General features: G+C 38.7%; 1 protein-coding gene across 3 annotated transcripts in view; it reads left to right on the forward strand.

The window, feature by feature from the left end:
* The window catches only part of ATXN7 (ataxin 7), an 87,658-nt gene that overhangs the window by 33,092 nt on the left and 31,454 nt on the right, over positions 1-23,112 (forward strand). For 2 of the 3 annotated variants that reach the window (XM_088061718.1, XM_014251662.2), the window contains one exon: positions 17,659-17,763. The exons of the other annotated variant lie outside the window; for it this stretch is intronic. In XM_088061718.1, coding sequence (XP_087917844.1) covers positions 17,659-17,763 — 105 coding nt within the window. The remainder of the gene's footprint in view (positions 1-17,658; positions 17,764-23,112) is intronic. 3 annotated transcript variants of the gene reach the window in all.

Here is a 23,112-nt window from a genome sequence, read left to right on the forward strand (position 1 = left end):
TTTTAATACATTGAAGTAAATATTTTAAGGTAGCAGTACAAAGTGCCATGCTTCTTTTTTGACATTCTGCATAGCTCTTCACGGTCTGCAATCAGATAAATCTCTTCTTCATTTCATTGCATTTTAATTGACTATTTACACAAACTGTTTTAAGGTTTTGTGGAGTGGTTATCATAAAACAATTACAGGGACACTTTAAATTGTATTGAACTGTTCAGGAAAATTGTCCAGGTTTTATGAGATTGCTTGAAAAAATGCAGTTTGAAAGGATGTTACTTCTCAAATTCTATTCAGTGATTTGCCCTAATTTTTTTTCTTGTTATTTTTTTCCTTTAAATCTAAGTTCTGTTTACAATATTTAATTATTTCTGGCGAGATGAGTCAGGTGTTATAAATAGAATATTGTGATGTTTGACTGCAAGTTAGAACTGTGTCATCTCATATGCTTTAAAGATACTTTGCAGGTTTTAGGTATTACCATAGTTCTAGTGTGATATTGCAGGGCCTTGGGGACTTTGGCTGGAACTGCAGCCACAAGACTGTCTTGATCTGTGCATAATATGTGAGGAGGCAGGCTATTTTCTTTTTTATAAGAACCTTTTGAAATAGTTGTCTGTACACATACGTAACAGTCAGGAATTCACTGTTATCTAATGCTTCTTAAGAGGTATGTATGATTAGCTAGGTTATCCCTGTGCAGAAGAGGTGATGTCTTGATAATACTTGGTTAAAGATTCGTTTCTGTATCGTTTCTGTGCTATATTTAACAACAAAAACTCAGTGAGAGAAGAACAATGCAATAAATATGTATAAATGTGACTTTCATACAAGGTAACTTTGTCATCTAAGTAGAGCAGGAAAGACAAAAAGGCTGAGTGAAGGATACTTTTAAATAAATTGGGTTAAGAGGATGCAGATTACTCTCTCTAAGGTAACTATTTTAAAAGGTATTTCCTCCATTGCAGCAGATCTAGAAAAGTGAATGTGTCCAGTTCTTACAGCTCTCCTGGCCATGCCCAGCCTGTGGCTGGAACTGCTGCAGGTTGTCTGGGGATAGGTGTCATTTCTTATCTCTTACAAAACAGAAAAGATTTCATCTTTTACAAATCATTGTAACATTTGACTTAAAATTAACTATTTTAAAAAATCTCTAGGATGCTTGAAAATTGTTTCTCTTCCTGTGTAATGAATGAAATAGTCCACGGCTGTGGAAGTTCCCCATACGTATGATATTCAGTGTTATTTCCTGGGCGTTCTTACAATGTAGGTGACAGCACAGAGATGAATAGAGCTTTGTACTTACACTTCAAGTTTTTTAGCAGCAAGTGTTAAAATCTGACAGAGGGAATTCAAAGTCTAATGTAGCGAAGTAGCACGATTATAAAAGCAGTTGTCATAGAAGGCAATAAATTTATTGTAATCTGTGTTCCCACTGCTAGAAGGCTTTGCACAGTCAAATGCTGTCCCTGCTTGTGCAGGCTGTGTGCAGCTGTGAGCCAGGACTGGTGCTGGTGGCTCTCACACTGATTCTTGTGGCAAGTCAGACACTCATGGTAACCCCAGATACTGCAGGGTATGACAGGATGTGACTTCATCAAAGTCAACTGTGCACGCATCTGCTCCCACATTGCTTGGAGTCATGATTGTTAGGTTTGGAAATAACAGATATTCTGGGTTATTGGCTCAGGTAGATTAGAAATACTCAAATGCTCAGTTACTTGTGTGTACACATGGCCATCAGCCCTGTGAAATAAGCTGGTTTGTGGTAGCGTGAGTTCCAAATGAGAAAGATTGATTATTTACAAGCTTCCCCCTGCCCTGATCTCCACTTCTGATAGCTTTGGTATAGCCCATGGATAACTTCATTGATAACATAAGGGGAAAGGGATAATTGGTTATGCCTTGTTTTTCTTCTGGGAGGATTATAATAGGCAGAAAACATGTAGCATTCTTGATCTGCTCTTCCTTCTGTTGCTAAGCAGGACTTGAATCTTCATTGACTGTCTGTAGTGCAACAGAAAATGCAGCTTTCTCAACTGGCACTGAAAAAATATGTACAAAAGAGCTGAAGGACTAAAATCCTGTAGGGAGTAATTTTGAGGTTAAGTCCATTTGCTTTGGTTCTGAAATCTAGAGCTCATTGTTTTCTTTGCAAGCAGGTTGGTTGGATGCTTTCTCACTGATACAGTTGCCTGGAAGTCCTATAGTAGTTTGCCTTAAAATTAAGTGTGGAGGCTTTAATGAGTTAAATCTGAAAATCAAGTTCTATGATGAATAAACAGTAGATTGGATGTTTGCTTTCTTTTCCATGGACATAAAATTCTGTTGTATTTTACCCTTCATAAATTTAACTTTCAGTCTATGGTTTTGTTCATTGACTGCATAAGTGGCGTAGTAGATGCTGTGAGTGGGAAAATGGGAATTCTGATGGTTTATTAAGTGTTACCTGGGGATGTGGGGTCTTGTTGTGAGCCACTGAAGTCAGCAGGGTTTTTCTTGTGACTGGAAGGAGAATATAGGACCAGCTTGTGGGGCTCAGTGGGTGAGAGGGGAGACAGCTGTGTTCACTGCAACCTTACCATCGGACAGACACCAAAGGTGCTTCACTATGCAAACATTTAATTGTCAGTCACTAAATACTATAGCCATGGCTTTGTCAAGGTGTCTATACCCTAAATTACACCCTCTGGCTATTGTTTCAGGCGAAACTACAGAGGAAAATCTGTATCAGTTTACACCTAGGGTGTGGTTCTACAATCTTTTTTTTTCCTCCTAGTAACATTGGATTAAGCAGCTCCTCTGTCTCTGCTGAAACACTTGTGAAATAATTGTAGTATTCTAACTGTAAAGTTGTTTCCAAAGCAAGGTGATGGCTCCTTAAGAGAACCTTAATTTTCCATCATTTAATTGGTCTGGAAATCTAGAATCCATTGGACTGTGCTTGATTATGTACCTTTTCAGAGTCAATCTGATCTGATTTTTGCACGTCTGTATCTTGGTTATCTTTGAATGTTAGAGATGTCATGTTGGTGAATAACCTCAGTGTAAATCAGGACCAGTTGTAAGTGGTGTATTGTGAAAACTAAACAAGTAAGACCTAGTTATTATTATTATTAGTTAGTATTTTTTTTAATTCCTTTTTCATAATTAGTTATGTCAGGAGGCCAGGTAATAGAAATTGGAAGTTTTCTGGCATTCCTGAGGTAGTTCCCAGTAACTTTGTGAACTGGAGAAAATACAGTTTGAATTTGTGTTACCCTGCTGGACAAGACTTACAGCATCATTTATCTTTACCTCTTACTGGAGTGCTGTTTCAGATGATGCCAAAAGGAGAAAGAAGCATCATTTATACAGTATACATAAACGTGTTCCATACCAAATACTCCTTTTATCCCTTCAGAACAAATCTATAGTTGTGTGGAATATCCAGAAGCCTCAAATGCTGCAAAGATTTGGGTTAACTGGCAGTATTTTTGATGGATATGTCAAAGGAATAGAAAGTGTTCCCAATAGTCAGACAGCGTGGGTGTTGGATTATTGAGACAGCCATGTAAAATAATTTGGAAAGCACTTTTCAAAATAATACATTTTCCAAATAATTTTTCTACTCTTCCCAGGAAACGTTAAAATCATCTATTTCATTCCTGTTCAATTAGAATGACTCGAGAAGTATATTAAAGGAGTTTAACTTGCCTCTGAGAACTAGAAGGCTTTGTTAGGCTTTGGTTTATAAGGAATATAGTTTTGAGATTTAGGATATTGTCATGGTTTGACACTGGCCAAATGCCATGCACCCATGACAGTCTCTCACTCAACCCCCACCTGTCACAGCTGGGCAGAGGAGAGAAAAATTTAATGAAGGCTTCATGAGTTGAGATAAAAGCCAGGAGAAAACACTGCAGGGGCAAAACAGGCTCAGCTTAGAGGTATAAAGTGAATTTATTACTAACAATGTCAGAGGAGAATAATGAGAGGTAAAATAAGCCCTTAAAACACTTTTTCTTCCCCCAACCCCTGGGGAGACACAGGGTGTGGGGGATTTTTGGGTCGGTTCATCACCTGAGGTTTTCTTCTGCTGCTCAGGGAGAGGAGTCCTTCCCCTGGGAGGCCGTGGGGTCTCTCCCACAGGAGACAGTTCTCTGTGAACTTCTCCAGCATGGCTCCACTCTCAGGAGCAGCAGTCCTAGGACACCCTCTGCAACATGAATTCCCCCCACGGGCAGACAGTCCCCCCAAAACTGCTGTGCCATGGGTCATTCTTCCACGGGGTGCAGCCCTCCAAGGACAGGCTGCTCCAGCCTGGAACAAGGGCCCCCCTCTCTCCTCCAGGTCTCCCACGGGATCACAGCCTCCTCCAGGCATCCACCTGCTCTGGGCACCTCCTCCATGGGCTGTGGGTGGATCCCTGCATCCCCCCCCCTGGATCCCTGCATCCCCCCCCCTGGATCCCTGCATCCCCCCCCCGGATCCCTGCATCCCCCCCCTGGATCCCTGCATCCCCCCCCCCGGATCCCTGCATCCCCCCCCTGGGTCCCTGCATCCCCCCCCTGGGTCCCTGCATCCCCCCCTGGATCCCTGCATCCCCCCCTGGATCCCCAGGGGCTGCAGGGGCCCAGCTGCTTCACTGTGGTCATCACCACAGCCTGCAGAGGAACCTCAGCTCCCAGATCACCTCCTCCCCCTTTCTCCACAGAGCTTGGCCATCTCCAGGTTGTTTCCCTCACATGTTCTCACCTCCTCCTCTTCTCTGGCTAGAAAAACTGTGTCCACTTTGCCTTGATTTTCTTCTTAAATCTGCTATCACAGAGCATTACCAACCTCTGTAACTGGCCCAGCCATGGCCAGCAGCATGTCCATGTTCAGAGCCCTCAGAGATTGGCTCTGCTGGACATGGTGGAAGCTTCCAGCAGCTTCTCACAGAAGCCACCTCTCTGGCCCCCCACTACCAAAAACCAGCCTGTGCAAAACCAACACAGATGTTCACAGAATTTGTTTTTTAAAACACAGACTCCGTGTTTCAATGTCTGTTCTGCTCAGCTAGGAGAGATGGCAGTTGTCCTGTTCTCACTGGTACTAAATGAAAGTATTTGAGAGCAAGGGCCTAAATTAATTTCCTGATAGGCAGCATTTACTTCATAAAAGTACTTAAAGATGAATTCCCAAAAGCAATTTTGTTTTTCATTTCTGTGAAGTTGTGTTACACAAATCAACTGTCTAGAAATCGTGCTTGTTAAGAAGTTTTTGTTCCACATTATAGTTTGTAATTTATAGAGGAGAAGTTTTGAGCCAAATTCAATATATCTGTGTTACCTACCAAAGGCAGTGTAATATGTGCTTATAATTTTTGTCCTAAATACAGGGCTGGGGCTTTTTGTGGCCAAGTGATTGAGGGAAGACTTTTACTACCAAGTTGTGTTGTGAGATTTTAGGGGAAATATTGATGTCTGAGCTGTACCTGATATGGTTTGATTATGGTTTGTATCTAGGCTGGACAGAGCCTTCTCCTTGTCTGATATTTCTTCTGTAGAACCTGCTTTAACAGCTGACTGTGCCTGGCTGTTTCAGCACCACTATTTCCATGGGGTGTTTGGAGAAGTCCTGAATGCATCAGTCCTTGTTTGGGCAGTTTCCTTTTGGTTCTGCCTGACTCCTACCTTGTGGCCTGAAATGTAGGGGCACAGACTACTATGTCATTTGCTGGAATAAAACTTGTAAGTTTCTTTTTTTGTTTTTGTGGCCTGAATTTAATGATCTGAAGTGTTAGCTTGATAGCCTTGGAGATAAGAATACTATTTTTATCCTCTGAGTAGAGCACAGTAGTAAAATCTTCAGTGTACTGTCAACATGTCTCATCTGAGGCTTGTTTACAACTGCTTGGGATGCAAAAGGGGTTCTCTGTGCAACAGTGCAATTCTCTGTCCTCCTGCGGATAGTATCCAAAATTCTCATGGATAACAAAAACAATGTGAAGAAAGGTCCCTGTCCCAGGAAAAGGCAAAAATCACAGCCTGGGTACATGGTGTTCTTCACTGTGAAGTAGGAAGACATGATGGTAAGGTGCAGCATCAGCAGTTTTATTTATAATTTAATCCCTCCAAGACTTTTCCTGCACTGGTGTGAGAAGTGTTGTGAGTGAGGTCTGGCAGGAAGCGTGATGGTGTTCGTCATGGCAGTGCCTCAGGGTGATGTCACTGACTCACCGGAGCATTTGGGGTGTCCCTACTGTTGTGGTGGCCTGGCAATATCCTTTCCTAGACTCCTTTGGCATTTTTCCCCAAGTGTTCCACACTGTTGCTGGAAGCAAAAGCTTCTGAGCAATCTCCAAACACAAAGCAGTGCATTGTGGGCCAGCACTGGGAGGACTGGATCAACAAGTTTGGCAGCAGCAGCAGCTTTGGCTTCCTGCCTACCCTGGATAGGCACCAGGAGAGATTGCCTTAGTCTCCCAGTCAGTTTGAGCTGAAGGTCCCAGCCTGGGTCCTGAAAGTCATGGTGTGCAACTGCTGTGCCTGGCAGAGGATCTGCTTCTGTTGTCAACCATAGTTTTCGTTATCCTGGATATGTTTGCAGTAGTTATCTTTTATCTGCTTTAGAAAGGTGGATGTTCTGGGTTTTTTTCAGTGTACTGGAGGGTGGTAAACTCTACAAATTTGTTAAAATATCAAAGGATTCTGTTTACCTTTCAGTTTTCTGTTGTCTATTTAATCTTACTGTTTTCAACCTGAGTCATCCAGAGGCAGTTGACTGATGCTCTGAAGTGTCCTGTGTGTTTTTGAAATACCAACACTGTGTTCTTTGTTGTGCCTGTTTGTTAATTCTGACCCCATATGTCTTCTGTGAGTTCCCCTTTGGAAATAGGCTTCATCTTGTTACACAATGCATCACGAACACCACTTGAGGTCTGGGGGTTTCCTGGGGGAGCAGGACACCACTTGCCTGTGTCTCATTGCACAGTTGTGCTCTGAATATGTCTAATCTTGTACCTGGATGAAGATGACTTTGTTGTGCTGCTTATATCATCAGGTTTATTGGTTTTATGTCCTTTTTGACATGAGATGTCTAAAACTTAAAGCTGGTGCCTATTTCAGTGCTTTTTCCTTAGAGTAGAGCATTTTGTTCCCTAGCTGGCCTAAGAAAGAGAGAAAAGTTCCTTTTTTCACCTCCCACTGTGTGTTTAGGTCCATTCATAAATATCCAATACCTTCTTCCCAAGTGTGATGAGTGCTCTTATCTGCAGAGAGACCAGAGGAGGGAAGTAGTTTTAGAAGTATCTGTCAAAAATGTGAGTTGGCCCAAACCAACCAAATCAAAACATTAAGTACTCTGCGCAAATTTTCTCCTTTCCATTCATTTTGTTCTGCTGAAGGTGTTATCTTCTGTGTATATCACAAGTGGGCTGGTGTTCTGGTTATGTTCAAGAGTCCCAGACCATGAAAGAGCAGAAAAACTACTTTAAAACAGTTCAGTCCTTTCAGATCTTCAGCATGTATAATATGATCTAAATGATCTTAATTTTTTAATACATCTTAATTTAAAAATATTAGAAGTTGCAGTTCTTCCCAACCCATTTCTTGGGTTGAAGAGTGAAATGGGTGATTTCAGTAATGGAGAGGTAGTGCCAGATAAGGAAGAATAATACCTGATGCAGATTTGTTCACCCAGTGTTTTCAAAGTAATTTTTTAATTTTTTTTTTTTTTTCCTCTGTAGCAAACACATATCATATGTTTTACATGTAATGTTTGGAGACAGTATTTTGGAAGATTTTGTGAAGGCAGGCTCTAAAAATAAGGCAAACCTCTCCTCATAAACAGTGAAGAAATATGTCTTGGAATAGGGGTAGGGTTTATTCTAAAGAGGAGGTGACATGCAAAGGCAAAACCTAAATTTCTTCTTTAGAAGGATTCAAAATTCCATAACAACAAAAAAATTCACTTCCAGAAAGATTTATTTTAGGCTGAACTGTGTTTGTGCTGTATCACAAATAACCAGCAGTAAAATTACTGACCTTATTCTGTGAATGGGTAGCCTGATTTTTTTTCCCTGCTTACCTATTTAATTCATATAACTGTGTGTCAGAGGACAGCTAGCACGGGTTTAAAGCCTAACCCTTCTGAACAGGTGGGGTCCCTCTTGGAAGGAAAGCTCTGATGACAGTAGCTCTGTATGTTCTGGAATATATCAACTGTAAGAAGTAAGGACTCAGGTTTGCCTGTTCCTCAGATTGAGATAGATAATTGAAATATTTCATCATTTATTTATCATATTTTGTCATATTTCTTTGTATAAAGGTATGCAGTAGCCAAGTTCAAAATACTTCGTGTAACTACATGTGTGTTCAAATACATAACAAGTAGGTTAGCCCTTTTACTGCACTATTATAACAAAAACAGTTTTATTTTCCACTTTATCTTTTGATCTTTTTAACTATCACAGTGCTGTTGGGTTTTTTTTTGCTATACTACATTTATAAGCCTGTTGCTGTGCAACTTACATTATTTTTTTTTATTGTATCAAATCAAGTCCCAGTAAATCTGCAAAGCAAAGGAAGTAAATTTTAATGGAAAAACTAATAGTGCCTGCCAAATTGAGAGGAGTGAGGAAGTGTAAGCTGGTATGTGAAAATCAACAGGCATCAGTTTCCTTATGGCTATATGAGGCACGATTGAAACAGTCTTATTTTTGAGGTGGATGTTCCAGTGCATGGAGAATGGGAGTGGCAGGGGTGGGGTGGCTTTAGGTAGTTGGCTTGCCTAATTAAAGAAAATATTGATACATAATTCAGTTGACAGGTCCTGTGTATTGTTTTCCTTACTTATGTTTTTTCTTACTATTTTTTGAATATGCTGAATATGGTTGATTTGCTCTCTCAGGTGAGAGGTGCATGATGTGAAAAGTGGCCAGTGTTCTTTGCACAAATTAAAGAATTAACACCATGCTGCTGTCATGTGGGATTTGGGGCTGTGGCCATCAGGGACAAGGTGAAAAGATGAGCACTGTGCATGTCCCAGGTAGCAGGGAAAAAGGTGCACTTTATTATTGCTACATTTTGGGGTGTTCTCCTATCACAAAAGATGTAGTCATGGGCACACTGTGCCCATTAATAAGAAAATGTGTAAATCGAAGTGGCTGTTACTGCTTGTCTCCATCAGTCACTGAGTTACAGCCAACACCCAGTCACATGGCTGGATATGACAGTCACACAGGAGAGAGGCAAAAATGCCACACAGATGCCAGGTTTGTTTTCCCTTAAAAGCATGTCTAGGTAGGAGATGGGAGAGGCTGAGAAGCCTGGAACATGTTCACCGTTTGCAGTCACGTCGTATCAAAATACTTCTGCTGCGACGAGCAGTTTTATGTAAACTGTGAGTTTAGGTTTAAATAAAACAAACTTCCTTTTTCCTACTCCAGAAGTACAGCTGCTGTAGAGTACACGGAGTGCTGTGTGTGAAACAGGAGAAAAATACCAAACCTGTTGATGTTAGAACAATTCATAATTGTAGTGTGCTTCAGGCTGTGTGACTTAAGATACATTTTAGAATATTCTGTAGGTGATTTATTTCAGTTTGAGGCTGTGTTTGACTAGTGGCTTATCCAGAACTTTTCTCCCCCTTTTCTGCATAATAATTGAAGTGTTTCTGTGTAAACTTTCATATTAGCTTAGTCCAGATTTTAATTTTACTGTGCAAATTATAGGGTTTTTATTCCCTGAATTCAGTTTCATTTTTGTGTCATAATTGCAAAACTCAATTAATTATTGAGGGTTCCTTAAGCTATTTCAGAATTGGTTGGTTGTTGTTTTTTTTTTTTTTACAGAAAAACATAAATAATAGTTTTTTGGCTTTCCCAAAATACAGCAGCGGCACGATGAGATCATGCCAACTAAAAATAATGCATGACTTTGAATGAAGATATCTTACATGACAAATTACGTGTTCAACATTTGTGTAATATACAAATTGGTTGGAGAAATTAAAAATATCTTTAGATCTGAAAACTCATTAAAAAGTAAATGGGAATGGTTTTTGCAGATGACTGACTTCATTCAAATTGCTGATGAAAAATTGATTTAACAGGATACGATGTGAGTAGGGAGACTTATAAAGCTTTTCAGCAGATTAAAATATGCTACTTGTGTTTCATTGAGAAATTTATTCATCAGTCTTTCTACAGTCAATCTTCTGTAAGCTTATTCACTGAAATTATTTATTATTCTGTACAATAAACCTAGAAAACCTGTTTAATAGTTTGAATGAAGAATTTGACATGCATTTTGTGTTAGATTTTCAAAAAAATTGTGTCTAGATGAATTCATATACAAGGAATTTAACTAAATACTTAGATGTCTACTTTAATATGCTTTATATGTAATTAAAGGAACATTGAAATCTTGGGAGCCTAAAATTAGAATTCCCAGCTGTGCCCTAGGCTGCAGGTGCACGTGTACATGACACACTTCTCTTTGGTATCTGCTGCTCAGTTTTTATCCTTGGGTATGATACAGACATTTTCCAGAACTGTTAAATTTTAGAGAACTAAAATTTAGTGTTTCATTCTGCATCCTGGCAGAGAGAGGGAGGAAGGGCTCTGGGGGAATTGCTGTGCCTGTAGCCTTGCACAAGGATGGCTGTTTGGATTTGCCACCTGTGTGTGCACAGAGGAGTGTTGCTGCCTGCAGCAAACCTTTTTGCTGGAAGTGTAGCTCCAGGGGATGATGCAGGGAATGGGATTTTGGGAATGCAACACAGCTGAACCTATGGAAAAGAGGTGTGTCATCCTTTGTCCCTTCACCAGGGCAATCTGTCTTGAATTTGGAAAAAGCAAAGTAAAATCTACAGAGCTTTAGCTTTGGAAAGACAGACTGTCACGAGTTTTGAAAGGAGACTGAATAGAGAGGACTCCCCTTTCAGAGATGAACCTAGTGTTCCAGCACTAGTAGAGATTTATGACAATGATCAAATCTCGTAATGCAGCTCCTGTGTCTAGTTAAACCAGACTGTGGGGTTTTTTGGCCTTGAAATGAAAAGTCAATTCTCTGAGCCAAAACTTAGAGGTTTGAGTATTCAATAAAATGCTGGGTAATTGCTGTATTTGCTGAAGTGGAAAACACAGTCAAAACAGTTAATCAAGTCTTCAGCTGTTCCTTCCTTCAGCTGATCAATCAGCAACTACTCAGTGAAACAAAGTTCATGCACTTATGCTCAGAACTCAGGGAGAGCTCTGCCTTTCAAATGTCCCCTCAAGGAGCTGGACTTCCAAAGCTGTATGTGCAGGAAACGTAAGTTATTTAATGTACAGAGCAGCGTTGGCAAGGAATTTTGAAAATGAAGAAAATTGAAGAAAATACTTCAGCAGTGCTTCCCCTCTGAACCTAAATGAAACAGCTCAGATATAGGAATGTGCATTTGGTTTGTTTTATTTTGTATTAAAAGGCTGTTTTGTATCTGAGGCAACATGAACATAAACCTTATGGGAGACGTTTTTTGAAAAGTGTTTCTGAGTGTGGATTTGATCATTTTATGTTTTGTTTGTTTAATTATATGTATGTTCTTTGCAGGCATAAATTTGTTAGGCCTGCACGTATGGTTTATAAAATACTTGTGTTCTATTAATACCTAAGTGTTAATTACTTGAAATTTTGCAGAAAACCCTCAAGTATGTATGTTTTATTAGAATCTCTTCCTTTGGTTCAAAACTTGTGTAAACCAGAGCACTCTAATTTCTGTATGGGTTTAGTTATTTTGTTCTTAATATCTGTTTAGAAATAGTCTTCTTTTGTTATCATCTTGCATGGTACATGGTAAAAAAAGTGCAGTAGTTTAATTTTACGTCAGCATTGATAAGTATACAAAAACACATCTGTTCATGAATGATAAGCACTTGAGTGTTTCTCTAAAATAGTTTGGAAGATATTGTTTAGAAAAAAATTGTTTAGTTGCAGAAAGTGAAGTATCTGTGTATAAAAGGGAAGCTTTGAGGACCTAATTTTGATCACTTAATTTTTTTCATAAAGCATTCATATCAGTTAAAATAAGGGCATATATTACTTTAAATAAATGGGAGCTTTACTTAAGATAACCAGGTTAGTTAAGATACATTGCAGTGCTGTTTGTAGCTGCCTCAGTTGGCAGCCAAGAGTCTCCTTTGGCCTGACGATTACTTGGTATTGACAATTAGTGTCAGCAATAGATTCAGCAGGACTTACCTGCTGTGCAGATTTCTTGGCAGAAGTTTAGTTTTTGGGGCTGACTGCAAGTCTGGTGGTAACAGAGCTGAGCTTTCTGTCTGACACTGGCCTGGTTTTGGTACAGTCTGTTTCATGTGGTCCTCAGTGCTGGTTAGGCACCTTCCTTCTTCTTTGTGCCTCTCCCTCAGATCACAAGCTCTTAAAATAGTCATTTGGGAGGTTTTGTCTGCTTTCAAATGACAAATGACATGTTCACTACAGCCATAAAGGGCAAAACAATAGCAATATTTTTATTGCTTTATCAGGATCTGACAGTACCTGAGAGAGGTGTTACAAGCAAATTATGGGAGTTGTGACAAAATTTCTTTTCCTCCAAGATGTCAGCTACTTTGTTATCACAACTGTGGTGTTTTCTCCCCTTTTCAAAAATTTTTCAGATGTTAGTGGAGAGTTCTCTTAAATAAAAGAGATCTGCCAGGTAAGTTAAAACAAGGTGTACTCACATATTTTTTACCTTAGTATGATCAAGACTAGTTACCTTCTAATGAGAACAGACAAAACCCAGCTAATACAGAACAAGTGTATTCAAGATAGCTGTTGGTGGACATAACTTAAACTTACTTGGTCCATGAAGTAAATAGTTCAAACAATCCAGATTTTGGCAACATTTAAAAATAATGGGCTCTATTTACAATTTCCTTATATAGTACTTCTGAAACAGTTCCCTGATATCTTAATGGAAAAACTAGTAAATTGATAAAAGTTAGTACATTTACTTAAGGTGGGTTTGGATCAGACTCCACTAAAAAAAATTAAATTCTGTGTTTGGGGGATTATAATAGAGATAGATAATAGAGTTATAGCTGGGCTGTCAGTATAAATTTAATAATGTAGGGCACTGTGATTTTAATGCATCTAATATTAACTATAGTGATTAAAATTATTCTGGAAGTATAACCAGGTTATTGTAGTGCTGAAAGTATGTTATGCTGTTCTGTGGAATCTTTGTAGCCGAAACTTTTTACTGTTCATATCAGGCATCAGCCTACAATGTCCATTGTAAAATTACACTTAGTGGTGAGTAGTATGTACATCTTTGTTTTAAATCAGGCTTGGACTTTAAAAACCAATCTTAATAAGCAGATGTTTATGCTGAGAATGTGTAGGGGAGAACAAGCATTAGCAATGTTCTGGCTTAAAAATATTTCTGCAGAGCTTTTACATACTCCTTTTGCTTTTTTTGATCAAGTTTTCTATTCTTTTGTCATAACCTTGATAGTTTGTTCTTTGCCCTTTCACCTCTTGGTAGTTTTGCTTTCTCTTCCTCTGATTCAGTTTTCACTCTCCTCCTTTGAATTGCAGTAAGCAGACTTCTGGCAAATAGGAAACTGATGTTCTGGTCTCTGCACACAGGCTGCCTTTACTCTTTTCCTCCAGCATTTTCTGTCCTCACTTTTTTTGTTGATATTTAATTTCATTTCTAGAAGGGATGTTGTCTTATTAGATACTAGGATAGATGGACTCTGCAATGGTCCCTGTCTGAAGAGGCAACAAGGTTTGTAGGAGATTTGATTTATTTGGGGAGTTAAAAAAGAAAAATCCATTTAAAGTACGTAGCACTGGTAGTCACTGAAATCTAGTGGCTAAATAAATGCAAGCTGCTGTCCTGTTCTCTACCTGTGGTAGTTTTAGCCTGTTTTATGTGTTCTGTATGATGTTAAGTAATAGAATCGAGAGATTGAGAGTACGCGAGCACAGTTCTAATGAGCATGAGCTTCTTTAGTGTAGCTGTCCTGAAAGAGAATGCTGGAAAGACAAAAAAATTATTGAATCATTTGTGTGTTTCCACAATGTGTTTCAGAGAAGAAGAGATGGCAGATCAGTGCAAGAAAGTTTTCCAGATGAGGCATGCTGTGCTCTATTTTACTTGATGTACAATATGCCAAATTATCCATCATTGCTTTTTCTTTTTTTGTTAGAAAATGATGCTACATTGACCTTTTCCAATTAAGAAGCATTTTCCTTATTACATGCTCAACAACTGATGCAGTTATGTCACAATTGTGTATGGCATGGGATTGTTCTGGTCTTAGTCAAGAGTGCAGTAATGCATAATTTGAAGTTATTTTTTAAAAAACTCAGTTATGTTTGAAAGAAGTGAATTCTGGAGATGACAGTGTCCAGAGGCTTCCTATTATGGAGGCAAATGAAGTTGTTTTTCTTTCTAGTGTTAATAGAATTAATGTAACTAACAGCTCTTATAATAGTATCTGTATATTGATACAATGAATACTGTATTTATGGAAAAATACATGGAAAGTTTGAGGTCTTGATTTAAATTTTTAGTTTGACCTTGAAAAATATTCCCAGATGGGAGAGAGTTAAATGAGCCCAGCTTTGAAAGAGGAACATATGAATCACGGTTGCCAGGCTCTTCCTTAAGAGGCACAGGCTTTACATAGTGAAGTATTTCAAAAAGTAATCTTCAAACCCAGAGTAACAGTGCATTGAGATGACACTGATGAAATACTAGAAACTTCATTAGACTTCTAAATAGAGAACGTGCATGTCATGAAGTGGACCAGGTATAAAGTATTAGATGTTAGAATAACAACTGCATGATATATGTGAGCTTTCATAAATGGCTGACATGGGACAGAAAAATTAGGCATCCATCACCTACTCCTGTTATATACCTTCTGTGCAAGTTTCGTTAAACTGTTCTGTTCTCTAAAATTCTCATGGGCTAATTTGTCACTCTCTAATGGTGCCACATAGGTGTTTGTCCCGTTGGAACACAGAGAAGTAACATTTCCCTGAAACCTGCTCAGCTAATGACAGTGAGGCACACTAAAGATGTGAGAGCTTACCTGCCTAAGAATGAGGCTTCTGGATTGGGAAGGGTGGGCTCAGGTCACTTACAGTTGCTTTAAATGATCTTGGTTGGGTCACACTGCTTAGAGTTTCAAAGCCATTGTTAAATTGCATTTTGGCTTCTAACCTTTGCTACTCCTTCGCTGGTTATGTTGAGATATTGTTCTGATATTGGAGCTGTAGGAGACCACTGTGGGGTACAAGATCTTTTACATTGATTTGTGTGGTCTGGCTGGAGTCTTGTGCATGACTTCATTTGAAATCAGGTTGTGATTTTGTGTGCAGCAAATCCTTTTCTCTGTGTCAAGTGGTTTCATTCTCAGAATGGTCACTTTGTGAGTTTGTGTATTTCCTGGTGTGTTCTGTCTTTGTTTTCTGTCACTTGGAGTTGATTTTAAAACTGAAGGTGTTTCACTGTGTAAACGACCTTTGTAAATGATTCAGATTACTTGAGATCCTCAAACTGAACTAGGAGGATACTTCTGTTTCCATCAATTTCTCTCAATTTGTCTCAGTTGCCATTTAAAATTGCAGTTCTGTATTGCCAGCAAATATTCATAGGTTTCTTAGAGTGATGGTATGTGGATGTGGTGTCTCTGACTGGTCTGAAGGAGTGCAATCCTTCTCTCCTGTTAACAATTCCCCCCTGCATTCAGTACAAGCTGGTGTAAAGTCTGAGAATCCAGCTCAATCTGAAAGGTACAGCTATGGGAACAGGTTCCAGGGTGTGGATTTACAGTTGCCTCAGCATCACACAGGAGAAGCCTCTCTGTGGGCTATTAACAATGTAAATATCAGGCAGGGGATGCTGTTACTGTCCCATTCATCCCAGTGTATTGGGTGAAAGTGACCCGTGTATAAACGTGGATACACACAAAGAGAATACTCCTGCACGAAATACTAGCAATCACATTTAAGCTTATACTTGTTTTCTTACGTAGCTTAATATTACATCACTGAAAGTAGATATTGAAAAATAGAAGTTTATTATTCCTATCTGATTTTTTCCACCCCTCAGCATATATTTACTAATTTTGCCTGGCTTGCAGCAGTTGGGCATGCCACAGGTTTTCATGCTTTTTTCAATAAATATTATATAAATCAATAAGCAAGAGTTGCTATTTAAAGACGTGCAAACCAGATTATTTGTTTATTTGATGTAACCTCGGTTGTGAAAAGGTGCCTGTGACTTAGGTGAGGGTAGCTGTGATCTGTTTCAGCCAAGTTAGATGTCTTCAGTCATTGCATTTGCATCCAACTGCAGAATCCAGTTGGGGCTGTTATTGCAGGTGTCATGCTTAATTCTGATCTAGCACCAGTAAGATGTGTGGAATGTGTGGGATAGACCTTATGTCTTTTAAATAAAAGTATTCAATGTTTTTATGATAAAGATACATAATAATTCTGGAAGCAGTTTTGGTGTGGGTATGTTCTCTGTCAGTGAGGAACAAAGTGGACAGGACGGATGGTGTCTTTCTGTGAGCAGTTGCCTGGAATTACAGCACACACAATGTGCAACACACTCAATTTATTTCATAATTGCTGTTCTATTAATGGACATAGCAGTGGATGTTGCTAAAAGCATGCATAGGCAAATTAGCTGTAAAACAAAACTCTGGGGTCTAGCACAGTTCTAGCACAAGAGTAAATAAGTTTAACTTATTTTCTAAGTTTCTGTTAAGATAAATCTATTACTTGAGGGTTTTTAAAAGAAAAAAGTTTGCTTATGTCAATTTTTAACCTTTAAATAGTGTTACAGAGCCTTAGCCACGTATTATGTTTGCTGTTTCCTGTTTTTTATCTTTTAATGATTAAGTAACATTTTCAGCTATGTAAATGTAATATACTTTTAAGTTGTGTAGTGAATGCTGAATTTATTGCTCCAGTAGTCTCTGAATGCAGTTATAACTGTTATATATATTCTTAACAAACTGTATTCTTAAAAACAAAATTGTAGAAACTAATTTTATTTGTAAAAGTCTCCAAGTATGTGTGTTATCTCCGCAATCCACACATGCTCTGACATACTGTTATCTCTGGTTCTCTCCCCTGTGTAGCTGTTCCATGGATCTCTGGCAGCAGATGGCTGGACTATAATGCACTGTTAAACAAATAAAACCATTAGGCATGTAATTCTGCCCAGTGAATGACTGTGTGTTTAAAATGGTTTAAAAAAATTAAATAGCAAATGAAGTTCACTTTTGAATTCATTTAATGACATTGGAATAAAATCCAAAGCCATTTTCAGAATACTTAAAACATCCCCTCTTATGTTGTGTTTGTCTCAATTGAAGTCAGTCTTTTTTCATTGCATTCTTGCATCTGGTATAAAATAATCAGTCCTAAATCAGTTTTCTAATAGATGTTTTCTAAAAGTAATCGCTCATTTTACATTTATCTTTGTAGTAAGATTTTTGCTTTTGTAATATTCCAGCACAAAATTATCTATTGCATTATATGCTTTTTTTTCCTCATTTTCAAATTTGATACAAATGTCTCTAAAATTTTGATTCAACACTAGTGTCACGGCTCTGTAATTAAATTGTTTTTCTATAATTGTCAGCAGCTGAGAGATGCCATTTTGTCTTTTTGTTTTTAGATATGCCAATATTTGGTCTTTGCCCGGCTCATGATGATTTCTATTTGGTGATGTGTAACCACTGTAATCAGGTCGTAAAACCACAGGCATTTCAATCACATTATGGTAAGTGCTTAACTATTTTTAATAATTAAGGGTGAGGTTAAATCAGGATTAAGCCTGGCATTTTTTTTTCTTAATTGATGGTAAATAGATCATTAAATTATAAAAAATGTCAAAGAACATAACCTGTATTTAATCTTTTTATATACATTGTAATGCAGTTACATAAAGATCTTGTTCTTTTTAGTTTTTAATGCTTTCTTGAAATGCTGCATAGCTACAGTTCAGTTTTGAAACGACATCTCTAGTGTATTTCACAGCCAATATGTGTAGTGTGTTTGTGTCTCTGTGTGTCATTTCTCTTTGTATATTTATACAGATTATTTTTACATGGGTTCTGGTACAGTGTGAACTTGAACTGAAAGCTGAACTTACAGGGGAACTTGTAAAATGTAGTAGGCTTCCAATAGCCTGTAAGCTTATTTATTTATTTTTGGAATTATCAATTTGTATTTGTTTTACTGGTCCAGTGGTTTTGTATATAAACTATGTAAGGAAGCTCTTGTTGTGTTGGTTGGCCAGTGTTTAGAGAGGACTGAGAAAATGTGAAGTGCTACACCAGTTCAAGTGCTTGGTTACTTCCTCCAAGCCTGACTGGGGGTGGTTGGCAGTTCTGCTTTTCCATGCTCCTCTCAAGACTAGAAATTAACCTCAAACAATTTAATGCCAATATTTGGATAGGAGGTTTTTCAGAATTCAGCTTTTTGTTTGTTAAGAAATTAATGAAATGTTTGTTAGGAGTTGGTCAGAAAACACGATGGACAAAGCATCTTCTGGACTAGTCCTTCCTCCCTGTGTGTGCATGTATTTGTACACTGTCTCTTTTCTCTAGGACAGTGCACCTCCTGGTTGGCTTGGTGTTTATAAGGATATGAGCTGCTATGGGCAGGGAACCTCTTCTAGTGTTGAGAAAAAGGGATAACCTTTCAGGCATTTTAAGTAATCCAACCCTTTGGTGAGAAAAGATGTACTCACTTCTGCTTCCTCGAGACTGGAGAAGGGCCTTTCTGGGCAATGCAGAGGGTGAACTTGTTATCCTTTCTCCCTCTCACTTGGCTTTGTTATACTGCCTTCTGGATTATAGCCCTACACTTGCTGCTGGATCCTGCAGTTGTGTCACACAACGTGACACAGAGAAGAACCTGAATAGGTTTTGTGTCATAATTCTTAATAGTTTGCTTGTTTTTCTGTGGATGGCTGTACTAATAATTTTTTTTAACCCCCAGTTTTGTGGATATGTCTCCAGAGCTGTTGGGAACCAGAAGAAGAAAAGGCCATCTTGCTTTTCTTGCTTTGGTTGCTGTAAGCCTTTTTACTAGCCAAGAGCAAGTCTACCCCTTGCCAGTGACATTCCTCACGTGTCACTGAATATCAACTTAAGACGTCCAATAACTCCTTCTAAAATATCATATTAAACTGATTCTGACAGCTAAAAATAAATTTATGGGGGAGGACTGGATGATACAGAGTTCTGAGTGATGGCATATTGAATATTCCATCTTGAGGTCAGTAATATTGTAGTGATGGAGAGCTGTGGATAGCTGCAGACACTTAAGGCTATCTTTATGAAATGAGCAGGTGATCTCCAAACACTGACAAACAGGTGTCTGGTAGGAAGCAGCATCGTGTTTGCCCTCATGGACAGGTGGCAGAAGCAGCTCAGGAGCTGAGTAGGTACAGCATTGTCTCTTGAGCGTGGACATGAAGACATGGCATGTTGTAATGCTGCTTGTACTGCTGTTAGACTTGTTATGTGAAGTTAATTCCAGCTCTTCTGTAAGCACTGTTTGCAATTTAAAAGGCGCAGAGTGAACAGGGAACTGCAAAATGAAGGTATGGAAAGTATTTTTAAAAGTTGTAATAAATGCTAACATAATGTTTCTATTCCGTATCACTTTGTAGAATTGTGATCTCTAAATGTGAACATTTCTCTAATACAAGCCTTATATCAGTGGCAGATTCACACTTTAAGAGAAGTGTAGAGGGAGCAGATAGAAATGATGAGGTTATTCTTAGTATTTCTTAAGCTTATTCTGAACAATGAAGAGTCTCGGCTCGGGCTGTGGCGTGCAGAGGAAACAGGCGGGGTCATTCTGATGAGAAAAACAGGCTTGGGTGGGGTGAACATCATTAAAGGACCTTAGTTTGCCAATCTAATAGCCTCAGAAAGGTAAGAAGGCTGACTTGGTGATTTTGTGTAGCGCTCGTTATCAAAGTCTTGTATCAGCCTTCCCATTTTTTAAATCCTTACACAGTTCTCCCTTCACTTAGAAAATTAAATATGAAAGCTGATAAATATGGCAGGTGACTGATTGCCAGACAATGATCTGGTTTTTTAAATGCTTTATAGCTCAGGAGAAGGAAATTGAAGTCTTCAAAACACAAGGTTATTTTAAAGCAAAAAGTATTACCATGATAACAAAAAGTAAAGCACCCTTTGGATTCACCACAGTCAGTTTATCCTGAATTAAGTTTTTTATTGATGGTATGATTTTGGGGATTGAAAAATTCTGAAAATTTGCGGTCCATCAATGTATCTTTTTGTTATATTCTTAGGGTATTTTATTTTTAATTGTTGCTAGAGAAATATTAATCTGTTAAAATATTCTACAGCTCCTGGTGTGGTGTGTGTTGCTGTACTTGATGTTCTTTGAAATTTGTCATGTGGAATTTTGCTTTCTGAAGAAGTAGAATATGCTCTGTTAAAATGTCACTTTTGTCAAAGGAAAGCTAAACAAACTATTAGTTAGAGCTAATGAGCTAATTAATTTCTTCCAAAGCATATTTGTGATAAACTACTTAACTAGGTAGGCTGAAAGCGCTTTGCAGGACATATGTTGGCTTTTTTCTCTGGACCATAAGTAGTCAGAAATAATTTAAATATAACCTTATTAATTAGAATATGTCACCTTTTTACTCAAATACTTTATTGATACAAATGACAGATTTGTATATGTAATTGATTCTTTTCTGTTTTATGCATTTGACTAGAAAAGATACTAATTTAAAATTAAATTATACTTTTTTAGGCAATCCAAGCATGTGTTTGGGCTATGAATTTCCATTTTAATAATTTATTCCATGGTGTTGGTATACTATGCTTAATTTGTAAAGTTGGTATACATAACACCACTTTCAAGTTTATTTTTAAGAGCAGTCTAATATAATGAGATATCTGAAATCAGCTTGTAGCATTCCTTCCAGCCTGTGGATAGTAGCTGGCTGGCAATGCAGTCCAATGGCTTTAGCCCCTTGGCTTAGGGTGGCAGCACTGCTGGGGACATGGTGGGGCAGGAGCCAAGGAAAAGTTGTTTCAAGAGAAATCCTCTGCTCTGTCAGATCACAGCTGTTTTCATTTGGGGGGCCAGGCAAGTGATTGCAGCCCTTTATTGCTCCTGTTCCTACTGTTGCTTTGTGAATGGCTGCACTTCCATGGTATCAGCATCTTCCTGGGATGAGTTGAGATCAGTTCAGAGGTGAAAGATGGAAAAAAGATATGATGTTCAGGCATTGAGTCTTGTGGCTGAAGCACCTGGGATGACTTATCATGATGACCTATTCCCAGAAGGTGTTTTTCTCCAGGAGTATTTCTCTACCCTCTGGATGATCATGTGCCAGCTGTCACGCTCCTCAGGACTGTGGGATATGCCTGTCTCCCTTTGATTTCCATTCTTTCCTCCTCAGAGACATGTTAGATACACTTCTTGTGCTGCACCCAAAGGCTTCTCTTTGAGGAAGCCATCGTGACAGTTATTTCAGGTTGTTCGTGGAAGCCCTGCAGTGCCATGGTTTTCAGGCTGTGTGACCTTTTGTTGGCATTTCAGCTGTTCCACAGGTTTATCTCATCTCCCTGTGGTTATCAGCCTCCTGGCTAGTGAGAGCTGCTTCTCTGCCCTGGCTGGGCTGCTCTGTGATTCAGAAAGTAGTCTGAAAGTAGCATCAACATAGAGATGTGAGGCGCTTCTTCCTCCTAACTTTCCTTATTTTGTTTTTTTTAGAGGTTTTTTTTTCCCCTCTGTGCCTTAGTTTCCATAAATACAGAAGTAGGGTTAAACTCTCAGCAATGACAATGAAGGCTACCTGTAAAACTTACACTGAGAGTGCCTGTGACTCATGTAGTGATTGTGAAAACCATGAATACAGTACGTGTTGGAAAGAGATGATGATAGTGTGTTGGGCTGTTGAGTCATTACAAAGCTATGTCAAGTGTTTTGATTAACTTCCATGGGTTTGGCACAGTGGCAAAGGTGAGCAACCACCGTGAGCTTTGCCTGCTGCTGCTGTCCTGAGAGCTGATGGGGAGTTGCTTGAACATTTTGGTTTCAAATCAGTGCAGGTTTAAACCTGAAGTATAGGAATCAGAAGCAGGGTTACTATACAGACATGTCCATCATCTGTTGAGGTTTCCAGCAGGTTGTGGAATTGGAATGGAGCATCACACAACCTTGTACTTGGAGGGCAGATGCTGGCAGTAGAGAAAGGGATGTTTGCTGGTTACTTGGGTCTGTCCTTGAGAGTCTGTTCGAGGTCCTTTGTGATTCTCCTTCATCTAATTGTATAACCAAGGTCCTTCCTCCCTCAGCCAGAGCCCACACCCACCTTTCATTTGCAGGTCTTCACTTCCAGGGTCCTAAAGGGTTTTTTTTTGTGTGTTGGTGTTAAGTGCCTGGATTCAGAGAGATTACATGATACATGTGATTTTAATTGAGAAAAATGATCTATTAACATGATCTCTGTTGTGTGTTGATGTATTTTGGATGTGTATCATACATAACTTAAGTATTACAGTCCCTGCAGTGTTAAATGTTTGGGTTCTTCTCACACTGTGAATTGAATATAAATTTGTCCTACTGTATTTTGGTTAAATTTGGCAGCAGCTAATTGTTCTGAAAAATATGTCATTATTTAATGTTTTTCAGTTGTTGTGTATGTATTGTTTAGAGTAGAATAAGAGAGTGTGTTTAGCATGGATTCACGGATTACAAAGTCAAAGTATCTGTACAAGGCGGCATTTGAAACTGATAAGAAAAGAAAGGAATGTACTGAATCTTGTTCCAAAGCCATTGGACCTGAGGACTGGGTTGTTTGTTGCTTGGTTTTTGGGTTGGTTTCTTTTTTGTGTGTGTGTTTTTTTTTTCTCGTGGGAGATTGCTTGAGCTCATCCCCACTTTGGAGGGATAAGCCTTCATTGTGGCCTGCATACTTCTGGCAGTGAGCAATTTGTTTCAGTAATTAATGTCCACTGTTCACTAAAGTATTTTTTACACAGTGTGAAAAGGTTTTTTATACATCATGGGAATTTTCTTGGGTATCAAGATCTTCTGTAGAAGTTGAACAACCAAAATAAAACCT

This window comes from Pseudopodoces humilis, chromosome 13 (assembly GCF_049639895.1).
Source record: "Pseudopodoces humilis isolate 2021_Gansu_Grassland_sample_001 chromosome 13, ASM4963989v1, whole genome shotgun sequence".
NCBI lineage: Eukaryota > Metazoa > Chordata > Aves > Passeriformes > Paridae > Pseudopodoces > Pseudopodoces humilis.